This window comes from Eubalaena glacialis, chromosome 5, assembly GCF_028564815.1.
Source record: "Eubalaena glacialis isolate mEubGla1 chromosome 5, mEubGla1.1.hap2.+ XY, whole genome shotgun sequence".
NCBI lineage: Eukaryota > Metazoa > Chordata > Mammalia > Artiodactyla > Balaenidae > Eubalaena > Eubalaena glacialis.
In genome coordinates this window covers 108076081-108091153 of record NC_083720.1, presented here as the reverse complement: position 1 = coordinate 108091153, position 15073 = coordinate 108076081, and the positions used below count along the sequence as shown (strand labels likewise).

At 36.6% G+C, this 15073-nt stretch overlaps 1 protein-coding gene across 3 annotated transcripts in view; it reads left to right on the top strand.

Annotated features, from left to right (window-relative positions):
- The window catches only part of MAPK10 (mitogen-activated protein kinase 10), a 165123-nt gene extending 153547 nt beyond the window's left edge, over positions 1 to 11576 (top strand). For all 3 annotated transcript variants that reach the window (XM_061191550.1, XM_061191551.1, XM_061191552.1), the window contains one exon: positions 11434 to 11576. In XM_061191550.1, coding sequence (XP_061047533.1) covers positions 11434 to 11576 — 143 coding nt within the window. The remainder of the gene's footprint in view (positions 1 to 11433) is intronic.
- The last annotated feature ends 3497 nt before the right edge of the window (positions 11577 to 15073 follow it).

The following is a 15073-nucleotide window of genomic DNA, read 5'->3' as shown; positions in this document are numbered from 1 at the left end:
TGAACTAATATCACATGACTGTTTTTCCCTCTAATGATTTTAGTTTTATTCCTTTTGATGTTTAGTGTGGCATTCATTCTGATTATTCTGATTATAATGACCTAGCACAAGAGTTCTTTCAGAACTTATTTTAAGATAATAAGGAATCTTAAAGAAACGTTAACATGGGCTGGTTAAAGGGTAACTGCACCTCATCAAAATTCAGAGCCATAATGCCCTCTTGACCACCGAGTCAATGTAGAGTTCAGGAATCCCTCCAGCCAAAACCTTTTCCTTCATTCACTCTAATGTTTGCATTCTTCCCAAGGTTGATGTAACCATAGTTGAAGCCTTAACCAAGATGGGATCCAATTAAAGTCAGCATAGAAAATCTTTCAGTTTACAATCTACAGAATCTAACACACATTTGTACATATACATATTTTACTGATCTTACTAATGTGCTTTAGAATTATTTGAGGTAATTTACTTACACTTATTAATGCTAATATATTTTTCCTAAGACTTATGCTTTGAATAGAAAGAGAGTATCTTTAGATTTAAACAACACTCAGATCATGCTGGCAGAAATGTAGGCTGCAAATTATTAGTTTAGAGGAAAGTATACCTGGTGTCCTACCTTTGATGTATAATTTTTTCCCATGCACTTTATTTTTTCATTTCCATCTTTATTTATTTTTTTATACTTTTATTGGAGTAGAGTTGATTTACAATGTTGTGTTAGTTTCAGGTGTGTAGCAAAGTGAATCAGTTATACATATACATATATCCACCCTTTTTTAGATTCTTTTCCCATATTGGTTATTATAGAGGTTTGAGTACAGTTCCCTGTGCTATACAGTAGGTCCTTGTTAGTTATCCATTTTATATACAGTAGTGTGTATATATCAATCCCAATCTCCCAATTTATCCCTCCCCTCCCTTTCCCTCCTGGTAACCATAAGTTTGTTTTCTACATTTGTGACTCTATTTCTGTTTTGTAAATAAGTTCATTAGCACCATTTTTTTTTTTTTAGATTCCACATATAAGTGATATCATGTGATATTTGTCTTTCTCTGCCTGACTTACTTCACTCAGTATGACAATCTCTAGGTTCATGTTGCTGCAGATGGCATTATTTTGTTCCTTTTTATGGCTGAGTAATATTCCATTGTATATATGTACTACATCTTCTTTATCCATTCATCTGTCGATGCGCATTTAGCTTGCTTCCCTGTCCTGGCTATTGTGAATAGTGCTGCAATGAACATTGGGGTGCATGTGCCTTTTTGAATTATGGTTTTCTCAGGGTATATGCCCAGGAGAGGGATTGCTGGGTCATACGGTAGTTCCATATTTAGTTTTTTAGGGAACTTCCATAGTCTTCTCCATAGTGGTATGGAGGTTCCCATGCACTTTAACTTGCTTCAGGAAACAGGTAGGATGAATTAATCAATTCTTCACACTGATAACTGCTCTTTAGTTTGTACCCACAGCCACTATGATGCCCAAACAGATGCAATTCTCATATGACCTGCATTTCTCACCTCTAGATTTGAGGAAATGTCCAATTCTATCTCAAGTCTTCCCTTTCCTCAAAGAGGGTTAAGGGAATCATTGGGGTTGGTAGTCTACCCACCCTATTTATTCAGCCTAGCATCCATATCGATACAGGTCTGTAGAAGCTGCTTCTAACTTACCTGCATGTTCCATCTGCTGCTGATTAAAGAACCCAAAGACTGAATCCTACAGCCTCAAGATACCACCTGCTAAGGCAGAAAGACTCCTTACCTTAAGAATTCCCATAATGGCCAGAACATATTTTCTTATAATCATTAAGAAGACGAAATACCAGGATCCAGTGAAGGGTGACCTAGCATCTCAGGCTGGGACTGGACAAGTTTAACAGAGTGTCATCTTTATTTCAAATTATCATTAATTCATCTCTTTTCCTTTTTTCAAAGAGCTCAGAATCATGCCACCCGCTCCAGAACACCCCATCTTCTGCTCGTTTCCTCCTCCACTTTCCCCTTGGCCCCAACCAGGTCTCCACAGCAACTAATCTGTGATGACATAAAAATTCATAATTCTCTTTTCAATACTTTCACAACACTTCTACAAAAGTCTTCTTATTCCCATGATTCATTTTATGCAAACTGTACAGCTCAGGGTGGGAAAAATGGGATTAGAAATGGTACAAGTTAGATCAATTAATCATTAATTCATGAATGGTCTGCCATATGAAGAAAGGTTTAAGTATTTGGTAAAGGAACAAAGTTTGTATGTTATTAAGGCCTAATTCTTTAATCATTAAAACCATAATTCTTATGCAAAAATAAAGTGATTGCATGAAGAAGTTTCTTTTAACTCATTAATGAGGGAAATGGCAGAATAACAGTTCCATGAAGATACGAGAAATTAGGATTTACATAGTCTGTGGAAAAAAGAACACTGAAATAAGATTACTAAATTAAATCAAAACTTGTAAATGTCCTACAGGGCAACCAAACCTATCTTTGTGGTTATCTTTTCTACCAGGCAGAAAAAAAAACCAGAGTTTCACTTTATCAGCTTTCTATGAGTTTACAGTGTTGTAAAACATCTGGACCCTAATCAATTGAGAATATTAAGTCCAAAAAGTTATGTTCCACAAAACAGTCAGATGACCCTTAGGAGGGCTTGTTAAAAAATGCTCAAGTATGATATTAAAAAGTTACATGCTCATTTTTTGCACTAATCCCAAGTGTTGGATAATTTTCCTGAACAGTGTCTAAGGCTATTGACATAAATAATTTCTACATGCTCTGAATAGATGAACCTGAGTCCTGACTGAGTAAATCCTTTTTAAGTTTGCAAGAAATACATTTAAGGTTAATAAGGCCAAAGACTAGGTTACAGAGCAGTTTGTTATTTCTGGAATGACTGGAAAATAAATACATTCCACTACAATATTTAATGATGAATATAACTAGTCATAGAGAAATTAAAATATTGGCCAGAATGCATGAGATTGCTGCCAATTCAGATTCAATTTGTTTAAAATCAAACACATCCTCTCTATTTAGATTCACCCACTCAGCAGTAAATTTTTTCACAACTTTCCCATTTCTGTTAATGGCAGCTCTATTTTCTTAGCCTCCCAGCCTGAAACCCCTGATTGATCTTTTACTCCATACTCACCTTATGACTGAGTCATTTTCTACATACTAAAAATTTTGTTTGCTGGATGTCTTACATCTAATTACCATGCCTTTCCTTTAACATCATTATGATTGAAGTTTTCCTGAAATAATTTTCCAGACTTCAGTCTCTACCTAAGTTGATCTTTCAAAACTATAGGTTTGAGCAATAATTCCACTGATCAGTGCCTCCAATGGCTTTGCATCACTTATAATTTAAGCCTAGTAACCTCTCCCTGACATGGATAGCCCTCTGTAATCCACGTTTTTCCACCTTTCATACTATACCCATTCTAGGCTCCTGTATTACCATTGTCTTACTTGACTGGATCCCCACCTTTTGGAATGCTGCCCATTCATAAGTATTCTCTTATTGAATACCACCTTGTTCCAAAATATTTTTTATATCTGTTCCAAAAGACTTTTCATATCTTCCCAAAGAATAGAATCTTTTCTTCATATGGGTCCTACTAGTACCTGTATTTTAAACATAGTCTTATTACCCTTATTGATTGAAATTCACTGAAAAGAAAGATGGTATGTATTCACCTTTGCGTGTCAAGCAGTGCCTGAGTGTTGTGCCTTGCACATAATATTAGCTTGATAAATATTTGAAAATTGCTGCTCAGGTCCTCCCTCAGCATGTTTCTTGGTGCTATTCCAAAGACAGAATTCAGGACAGGATTATAACTTTAATATAGTATGCGATTCAGTATGTTCTTATGCCAGTAAATATTTATTCACCCTATTAATCACCATGAAGATAAACGAACCAAGTATCAGTACATAAATTGTTGCTTTTGGCATTTGCTCACGTTTCAGATAAAGGTTTGCTGCTTTCAGGTGGTTGTTTGATTTATTCATTTTTAGAAATGCATATTCCTGAATTTCTTTTGCATGCCTGTTTAGTTTAATATGTTAATGATTAATTATAAAATATGCCACGTAGGCTCTATGTGCATGTGAAAAGGCCAAACTATTTTTTAACCATTCCAACTACTTGTAACAATACTAAATTATCTACCTTCTATGCATGCTCTAAACTATAGTTGACTGGCTTAAACAATTTATAGTTAAAATGATTGTGGATTCAGTCTTTCACTACATGATTTTAAAGGAAAATATTCCTGGCTTAATTTTGAGAAATCATATGTATAATATATATTATATGACATATTTGTGTCTGCTGTATTTGTGTGCATAATGTGGAGACATAGAATAGCCATGTGCTGGAGTTGACTCTTCCAGCTCATGAGAGCCACTTGTATACATCCAACTATGAGTTTTTTGACCTCATATTGTAGCTTGAAATCTACCATGCAGGATTTAAGACATAGAAATTGGCCGACTCTACAAATCAAGGCATTCCTCCCCCCTGGAGAGCCAATTGTTAAATTTTTATTGGAACACTACTGTGTGTGTGTGTGTGTGTGTGTGTGTGTGCATGGTATATATATATATGCAGTAACCTATGCTGGAAAGAAAAAGCAATTACCAAGAAAACTTTTGAAAAGTCAGCTTTTTTTGCATTCTTCATTATATTCACCTTTTCTCATTAATGTTGCTTATCACATTTTATTTTGTAAATAGCTAGGATGAAGTAATATTACAACATAGACTCCCTTAATATTCAGTCACAGCAATGCTGGGAGCCCCGCAGCAAGGGAATAAGTTAATGCAGTTTCTCAGTGACAAAATTGTTCTAATACCCAAACTCATGTTTTAGTGATGCTTTTAAAACATAAATAAGAAGTTAAATGTGCATTTGCCTAATAATACCTAGGTTTGAAATTTATTGATGGAATTGTATATCAATAAGAAATAAATCTAAACCTCAGATACATTTCTAAATAAATAATTGTACTCCCTTCTGCTATCTGATTTCACTTGAATAGTGATTTATTTTCAAGAATAGCATGGCTGCTTGCTTTCTGAATTGATTTGTAAAGATTGCTGAGGGAATAGCAGTCCATGAATATAAATAAATTTTCTTCTAAAAGTATTTGTTATAGAATGTTAGAGCTAGAACAGACTAGGAGGTCATCTAACTCTCAGTCTGTTCACCGCCTCATTGTGCCTGAGAAGTAAACCTCCCACAAGTAACAACGACTCACCAAGATAGGGATGCTTAACATCAGGATGGGTAGAGATTTTTTAGAAACTCTACATGGAAGATAAAGCTCTTCACGTGATTTTAACATATAGCCCCTCCCCCTCCATATTCTGCACCCCATGGGAGTGTGTCGCTCCCAATTAGTCACAGATCTAGTCCAACAATTTTTTTTACTTAAAAACCTCAGCCCCAAACAAATTGAAGCTGAAGATCACGAAGACAGAGAAGGAATATATCTCAGTGTTTTTTTTTAAATTCTAGTAGTTCTAATTCTTTGTGTCTACTTTTTTAAAATGTTTGGATAGGTCAGGAAAATAATTTCCTTTAAGAAGCAGAACAACCTTTTCTGCTGAAATAATGAATACCTTTGGCTAGATAACTTCTAGCTGATAAATTTTTGTTATTGTAAGTTACTTCTTTCCATAAAACCTAATTTTTTTCAGGTAAAGTTGAAAGTAGCTAGTATTTTTTGTTTGCAACTCTGTTAATATTTTCAGTTAATTTTAATGACATTTTTATTGACAAAAATTTGTAATACTTTACTGATGATAAAACATTTTAAAAAAATGTGTATCTTTACTGGTTTCTCTGAAAACAATATAGGAAGAAGGGATATTTATCACATTGCTAGTATATCCTGGGCAAGTGGACATTATAATCAAGTTCAATTCAGTTCAGTTCTATTTAAGAGATTGTCACAAACTGTTTGGCAGTAAATTAATAACTTGAAACCAAAATCTATGTCTGGACCCTTCTATTATTTGTGTTTGGTTTTATGGTTTAAACGTTTATTTATTGCCTACACAAAAAAACAGACTTGAGAGGGTCATCCAGTAAAGCCAGAGGTGGCTACAGTCAAGAAGGCATATATTATGGTGCAATAGAAAAAGTAATACAGAAGTAAAAGTTTTTTTATATTATAGTGGGGGACAATTTTTAACAACCATCTCTTTTTTTAAAAAAACGACTGATTATAGCATTTACTAATTTCTATGCTGTAAATATTCTCACTGTGATCAACTTCAAGCTACTGATGTGACATCAATGAGGGCAGAGTTGGAAAGAAATGCTAATAACTGACTCTCAAAAGCCACTCCAGCACACCACTAGATAATACACATGATTCTCCCACCATAGCACTGTATAAAGAGGAACGGCTTCTCATACAACCCTTCTCATGGGAATGAAATGGGGATTTTATAGAGGAAGCATTAGAAGAGAGAACCTCTTTTAATGCATTTGTGCTATAAGAAATCAGGAACAATAATCTATGGAACCCTAGAAATACAGCTGATAAAGATTCTGAACTTTGAGTAACTGAATACCAGCTATAATTTGCATTCAACTTTGATAAAATAGATGGCAGGACCATTCCAACATAGATGATAGAAATTACAGAAAGCCAGCTGATGAACAAAAGGAGAAGAAAGACAACTACAACAAAGTTATTTCCCTTAGCCAAAACTAGGTCAGAAGTTTCATCCATTTCACAGCAGGGAGAAATTTGCTTTCCCTCACAGAACCTCTCTAGAAGAGTACACACAAAAGATACTCAGCATTTTGTTAACCTGAGTTCTTATTCTCAAGAGTTGCTCAAGAGTTGGGATAGAGGAAGATAGGAGAAATTAAGAAATATAATGAAAGAAATCAAAAGAAGCAAGGGAAACATAAACATGAAGTAATCATGTGACAAAACTATATATAACAGGCTGACCCATATAGCATAACACTTAGAATGGTAAGTACATTGAAAATATGCTGATTATAAAATAGGTGCAGTAGGAATGTGATCCCCTGTATATGAAGAATTTATTAAAAGCTGCCCTGACTTTTGTTGCCTTCATTCAGAATTATTTATAGATAAAAATTTGTGTTTTACTGGGGAAATTTCTTCAATATTTTTTGTATCATTTCTCTAGCTGACATTGTTGTGAGTTTGTGTTTATTTGTAAACATCAATCTTATAAGGGAGCCTAATCTCAGCTAAGTCTTATCTCACCCTGCTTGAATCAGTACTCAGCTTTAACTGTGACCATTGGAACATGTCCACATAATCAGTTTCAACCAGGAAAGGAAAAAAAGCTTATCTCAAAAGAATACCAGGTCTATTTTGTTGAGATACTTTAAAATACTTTTTGGTTTGCATTAAGCCAAGGGACACAGAATAGCTAAAACAATCTTGAAAAAGAACACAGTTGGAGGATTCACACTTCCTTATTTCAAAACTTGCCATAAACCTGTAATAGTCAAGACAGTGTGGTATTTGCATGAATATACACATACAGATCATTGAAATGAAATTGAGAGTGCAGAAATAAAGCCTTATATTTATGATCAATTGATTTTTAACAAGGATTTCAAGACAATTCCATGGGCAAAGAATAGTCTTTTCAGTAATTGGAGCTGGGATAACTAGATCTCCACATGCAAAAGAATGAAGGTGAATCTCTACCTCATCATATGCAAAAATGAAACACAAAATGGATCATAGACTTAAATGTAAGGGGTAAAATTATAAAACATAGGAGTAAGTCTTCATGATCTTTGGTTAGGAAATGGTTTCTTAGATATGACACTAAAAGCACAAATGAAAAAAAAAAAGTTAAATCCAACTTAATATTAAAAAAATGTGCTTCAAAAGACACCATCAAGAAAGTGAAAAGACAATCCATAGAATAGGAGAAAAACATCAGCAAGTCTTACATGATAAGGGACTTGTATCCATAATATATAAAGAACTCTTACAATCCACTAATAAAAAGAACATAACACAATTTTAAAAATGGCCAAAGTATCTGAACAGACATTTCTCCAAAGAAGATATACAAATGTTTAACAAGCACATGAAAAGATGCTCAACATAATTAGCCATCAGGAAAATGCAAATAAATCACAATGAGATACCATTTCACATACATTAGGATGGCTATCATCAAAAAGATAGATAATAAGTGTTGGAGAGGATAGGGGGAAATTGGAGCCCTCATACACTGCTGGTAGGAATGTAAACTGATGCAGCCACTTTGAAAAACAGTTTGGCTGTTCCTCAAATATTAAACATAGAGTTATTCTATGACCCAGCAATTCTCCTCTTAAGTATTTACCCAAGAGAAATAAAACCTTGTACATTAATGCTCATAACAACATTATTCATAATAGCCAAAAAAGTAGAAACAACCTAAATGTCCATTAAATGACCAGCGACTAATAAATAGATAAACAAAAGTGATGTATTCATACAGTGGAATGTTATTCAGCCATAAAAAGGAATGAAGTAGTGATTTAAATAAACCTTGAAAATATTATGCTGTGTGAAAGAAACCAGTCACAAAAGATCACATATTGTATTATTCCATTTAACTGATATGTCCAGAATAGACAATTTTATAGAGACAGAAAGTAAGTTAGTCATTGCCTCGGGTTGGTAAGAAACAGAGTATAGGGTTTCCTCTTGGGGTGACGAAAACACTACAGAATTGATTCTTGTGATGGCTGCACAACTTTGTGAATATCCTAAAAAAACATTGAATTGTACAAATTAGATTTGTGAATTTTGTCTCAATGAAGCTGTTAAAAACGTTACATGGGCAATATTTTATATTTCAAGTCACAACTAAATCTAAACTCTAGTACTGTGATTTGAAAGCCATCTGTAGTATAGGGATATATCATCTAGGAGATAAATGGACAGTAATCTCACTCTGTTGGTCCACAATTGACCAAGCCTTTATTAGAATCCTGTATCTCGTTTTAATCGCTACCCTTTAATAATGATGTGGAAAAATTGAATATGATTCTGAGAAGCCCATCACAGTGATGCTCAATTATTACAGGACAAAGCTGATGAAAGAACATGAGGATGTTGGTATAATTTAATCTAGAATCAAGGGGTAAAGCAGAGCTGGGTATTTGGGCTATGTAATCAAGGGTTGTCTGCTGGCATAGGAAATCTACTAGTATATGTCACGAGAGGAAATGAACTAGCTCTGCACCATAACTGTAAAGGATATAATTAAGTAAAGTTGGAATAAATTGAAACCAGATAACTTCACATTATGTATTTTTCTGGTAATGAGAGTAAAATTATTTACAGGAAGATGTTAACAAGACAGATTTAAAAATCTAGCGACACTTAAGATTAGGAAGTACAGATACTTTTAAGAGTTTGAAGAACATGAAAAATGCATAAACCTTTTGTATATGAAAATACAGGATACAAATGGATATACATTAAATGATTAAAGAAACTTCCTAGCAAAAAGACTAGAAAGAAATATACCAGAAATTTAACCGTTCTTATCATTAATTTGAGGATGAGTGCATATTGTTATCTTTTTTCCTGTATTTTTTATATTTCTCATAATTTACATAAATATATTTATAATCAACAAACAAAAATTTTAAAAGCATATAGGGTACATATAATCTGTTTTAGTTTATGCGTGTGCATCCTCTCCAGATACTGTCACATTTTTTAAAATATATTTGTTTCTTATTTATTTATTTATTTATTTATGGCTGTATTGGGTCTCTGTTGCTGCACGCGGGCTTTCTGTAGTTGCGACAAGCGGGGGCTACTCTTCGTTGCGGTGCGCCGGCTTCTCATTGTGGTGCCTTCTCTTGTTGCGGAGTATGGGCTCTAGGCGCATGGGCTTCAGTAGTCGTGGCATGCGGGCTCAGTAGTTGTGGCTCATGGGCTCTGGAGCGAAGGCTGAGTAGTTGTGGTGCACGGGCTCAGTTGCTCCGTGCATGTGGGATCTTCCTGGATCAGGGCTCGAACCCGTGTCCCCTGCATTGGCAGGCGGATTCTTGACCACTGCGCCACCAGGGAAGTCCGACTGTCACATTTTAATCACATTTTTTCCACAGGAAAGAAATGTCTACGCCAGGAACTAAGAGATTGTGTTAACCTCTCCACTTCATTAGATCTTTTTTCTGAATTATTAGATCTATCTGATAACACTATCTTATTTGGGATTTATGATTTTCACCAAATATATCTTACACACTATATTTGCTCAAATAAAATACAATTTAGTTAGAATTCCTCATCTCTTATTTAAGATGCTTATACTTTAGATATTTTTAATAGTGAACTATTTCACAAAACATACATTTTACCACCCATATTGCTTGAGTATAAAGAGAAAAAGTGATTGGACTCTTTCCAGGGTGCTCTGGTTTAATTTGATTTTACAATGCCACTGGCTCATCTTTCCTTTGTGGTTCTCAAAGCTGTTGTAACTCAGCAGGTATTTACTGAGTGATTACCATGAGCAAGTTTCTTCTCAGAGTTTCAAAATCTTTATATTCCCACATAGCAGATAAATTTTTAAAATTTTGCAAATTAATCTAAGTTAGTAATTCAGAGTTCTGATTTGGAGATTCCCAGGTAAGCAAGCCTGCTGGAAAGTAAACACACAATCAAGAGGTGTGCTCTGGCTTCTATTCTTTTTTTGGTCTATGGTAACTTTCATCCACAGTCCTAGTTGGCTTTTCTATATGGACTTTTAAGTTTGATGTCAAATTAATGACTATGTAATAATATTTACTTAATATACGTTCATTTCTCTAGAGCTGTAGCCTCCAAGTAATTCTTATTTCTGGGCTTCCCCTCAGCCCATACTTCTGGGGTAGGCATCTTATGTGTGTTTGTTTTAATAGCTCACTGAATTTGAAAGCATCCAGGCTCAGATGATTACATTAAAGGGTTTTGCTCATTTGCCTTCTCCATAGAACAGTGGCCTTCAGCCCTTGACACCACAGTCTCTGGGGAGCTTTTAAAACATGCAAATGCCTTGACTTCACCCAAGGCCAACTGTATTACAATATTGGAGGTACAAGGGGTGATTGGGGTTTTTAGTGGTGTTTTTTTATTTTTTGTTTTCTTTTAAGAGCATTACAGGTGATTTCTAAGGTAGAGTGAGATTTGACAATTACTGCATTAGCCTGTGAATAACTTGTGACCAGGGATGCTGTGTTGTTATATTGATTTTCACCATCTAATACAGTGCTCTGTATTCGTTGTTCTATGAAAGTTTGTCGAATGAGTGATGGACCAGACATCCCCTATCATATTTGCCCGTGCCTGCAACCTGAGTGACATTCAGCTGAGTCCAGTTCCAGGTTTAGTCATGTTGGTCTTCATTTTCTTAGCACAGGTGCAGCAGTGAACAGCAGTGAGAGTCTCCCTCCATCCTCGTCTGTCAACGATATCTCCTCCATGTCCACCGACCAGACCCTGGCATCTGACACTGACAGCAGCCTGGAAGCCTCGGCAGGACCCCTGGGTTGTTGCAGGTGACTAGCCGCCTGCCTGCGAAACCCAGCGTTCTTCAGGAGATGATGTGATGGAACACACACACGCAGACACTCACGCACACACACAAACACAGACACACAATGACAAGAAAACAGCAAGGGAGAGAATCCAAGCCTAAAATTGAAACAAATCTTTCAGCCTGCTTCTTCTCCAGAGTTCTGTATTGCAGCTAAGCCAAATGTATATTTAACTTCTAGTTGCTCTTGCTTTGGTCTTCTTCTAACAATGCTTACTACAGAAAGCAAATCAAACACAATTAGAGAAGCCTTCTCCATAAAGTGTAATTTTAATGGCTGCAGAACCAGCGACCTGTAACTGCCCTTTCAAATGGCATGACAAGGTGTGCAGTGGCCCCATCCAGCATGTGTGTGTCTCTATCTTGCATCTACCTGCTCCTTTTGGCCTAGTCAGATGGATGTAGATACAGATCCGCATGTGTCTGTATTCATACAGCATACTTACTTAGAGATGCTACTGTCAGTGTCCTCAGGGCTCTACCAAGACATCACGCACTGGGGTACCACATGGTCCATTTCATGTGATCTGTTACTCTGACATAAACCCATCTGTAATATATTGCCAGTATATAAGCTATTTAGTTTGTTAATTGATTAAGCTGTATGTCTTACAAGAAAACATGTAAAGGGGGGAAGATGGGGGGAGTGAGCTCTCTTGGACCCTTGAAGATGTAGCTTCCAAATTTGAACTGATTAAATGGCACCTGTATACCAATTTCTAGAAAGAACATATGTGATGCTTATGTACAGTGTGGGGTGGGAGGGGGTAACAGTTTCCAGGTGCTAAATGTTTTTTGACCTTTAGAAGGAAGGCAGGAATAAAGGCTGAGGGTCTTTTCTCTGATAGAGAGTGGTGGGGCAGTGCGGAGGAAGGCATGAAGGAGATTATTAGCCAGATACTAGGAGACACCGACATTCATATTTTAGAAAGGAGACCCCATTTGCTGTTTACAAATCATGTGTCACAACTGGCAGGTGAAGAGGCAGGGTTAGTGTGTACATATCTGATGGTAAGAACCCCTCCCTGAAACAGAGTGGAATCGCTTCCATACGGTATCCCTCACAGAAAATGAGCCTATCTAGGCTATTTTCAGATTGTAGGTTGTGTTTTCCATGAGTGTGCTACTTTCCAGGTTTATACCTTGCCAAGGTCTTATTTAGAGAAGAAATATTACTGCCCTCTTCTAGAATTAAAAAAAGAAATTACTTAAAAAATACCCAAAGCCCAGGGTGATCCTCAGGTTAGCCTTTGAAAACATTTCCACAGACATTCCTCAGGGGTTTCCGCGACTCCTTAATATGGCTGATGTTTCATGTTTATTTGTTTATTTCATAAATTTCAACAATCCAAGAAGGGCTGATCATCTGAGTTTTGTACCACAGGTGACGTGACAGCAATAACTCTGCCCATAAGTTACTGCTGCTAAATAGCTTTAGCAATAGAGTGTCTTAAAAGCCATGAAGCATTTATGTCAATGTTTAGCAAAATCTCCTGAATTTAGCTCAAATTAAATGAAAGTGCTTTCCTGGGCACTTAAGGAGGCACTGTGAAACATCCTGGTTCTATACAAGGCAATACCAGGGTGACTTCTCAGCAATAATAGGGACCAGGTCCAGGCTTCTCTTCTTATTCACTTTGGTGAAGTATTCATCACAGCTCTTTGCACTCTGACCATTTTGGTGCTCACCAACGCGGTGGTATTTCACCTGAAGAAGAAGTGAAACGCATGGGATGGGTGGTTGATATGTGTGAGATGACTGGCAAATGGAATCCCTTTGAAAACAGAGCAGACAAGAATGCCAGTGCTCTGAAAACTGCCTTAAACACAACAGTAGGAAAGCTGTGTCTCTTTTCAAGCAATAGAGGCAACACTGACCATCGCCGTGGGAGCAATGCTGCCATTTATGGTATTGCTTCACACAGTAGGATTCATGACAAGAGGTCATTTGTTCCAAATGGAGAGAAAAAAAGTTAGACTGTGCCGCTTGTCTCCTGGAATAGCAGGGGCCCAGTTTCTCTATCTTGCTGCCAGAGTTTTTGGTTAATATTGCAGACAACCTGATTTTAAAAATGCTTCCCCAATCACATGAGCTTTCTCACTTTTCTTTCTGTCACACTCCCCCAACCCCCTCCCCCTTTTTAAAAGCTTCTCTTCTCTGTATTCCTTTTTCTTTGCTTATCTTCTTTCTCCATGCTCTTCTCTTGCTATACCTGTGGCCTTTCCACTCCCGGCTCTTTAAACACACAGGATTGAGTGCAGAGAGCAGGCAGCTGTTGAAAGAGAGTCACAAGGGAAATTTCATCAGCCACAAAATGACATCAGAAGACAGAAGAAAATCTCCAGCCAGCATCTTAGAACTGTTTGACAGTTAGACTCTCTCTCATGTCTGCGGAAGTGAATTTTTTTTTTTCAATCAGATGAAACCAGGCAAGAACTAGCTAATGCCCCTCCCCTGCTATTGCCACCTTCCCTAAACTCTGCTAGTCTGATCTCTCCTGTTGTATGGCTCTTGGGGGCTGATTACCTTTAGCCAGAACTCCCTATGGACAAGAAAAAATGAAACAAATCCTTCATAGTGAAATATCATGTACAGATTGAGCTAAGGGTTAGCTTCTTGACTGCCTATAGAATTAATTTTCCTAGGTTGTCAAAGCAAGACAGGTGATGGGCCAACAAAGAGAATAATCATTTCAAAAGCCCGCCGGTCCTTCACAATTTTGGGTCCATTTTATTATAGTATCTTCAGGAGGTGATTATGTTATTACCAAATTCACAGAATATACTATGTTCTGCATTGAGTCTTCTTTTCTTAAAAAAACAAATGTTTCCTGTATAGTCACCTGTTACTTCCAAAGGACTCTCTTGCTTTTCAGGCAGGGAAGTGTCAAGTCACCTGGTCTATATTCTTGGAAAACGTGAAGGTCCTGCCTGTAGTTGTGGGGTTCCTTTCGGAATGTGAAGTTGGCACTCTGAGAGGCCTAACATGTCACTTCCTATAGGGCACGTAGTTTCACAGTGATCCTTAAAGAAATGTTTCATAGTATTTTGTAGGAGGGATAGCTGTATGCCTATGTGCAGGAGGAACTAGATTGTTGGGAGATCTTGGCAAAACCACCACTACCACTTTGATTTTTTTATATGTATTTTGTGGGCCAATGTGTTAAAAAGAGATACATTGGCCTTACAACCAAATTTCTTCTTGTGGAATAAAAACTGATAATAATCTTGCATCTTCAAGAATCTGATGACTGAGCTTTGAGGGAATGTACCCCACAGGTGGACCAGAATCTGGCCAGTTCCCTCCAATTGGAGTAAACTATTTAATTGAGGGCCGAGGAGCTGGATAATTTTTTCTCAATCTTTTATCATTATCAGAAAATTATTACCTGTGGATACTGATAGCAGCTGACTGATAAATCCGAAAATAGGCCTTGACAAGTGGAATAAGTAGAATAGGTGA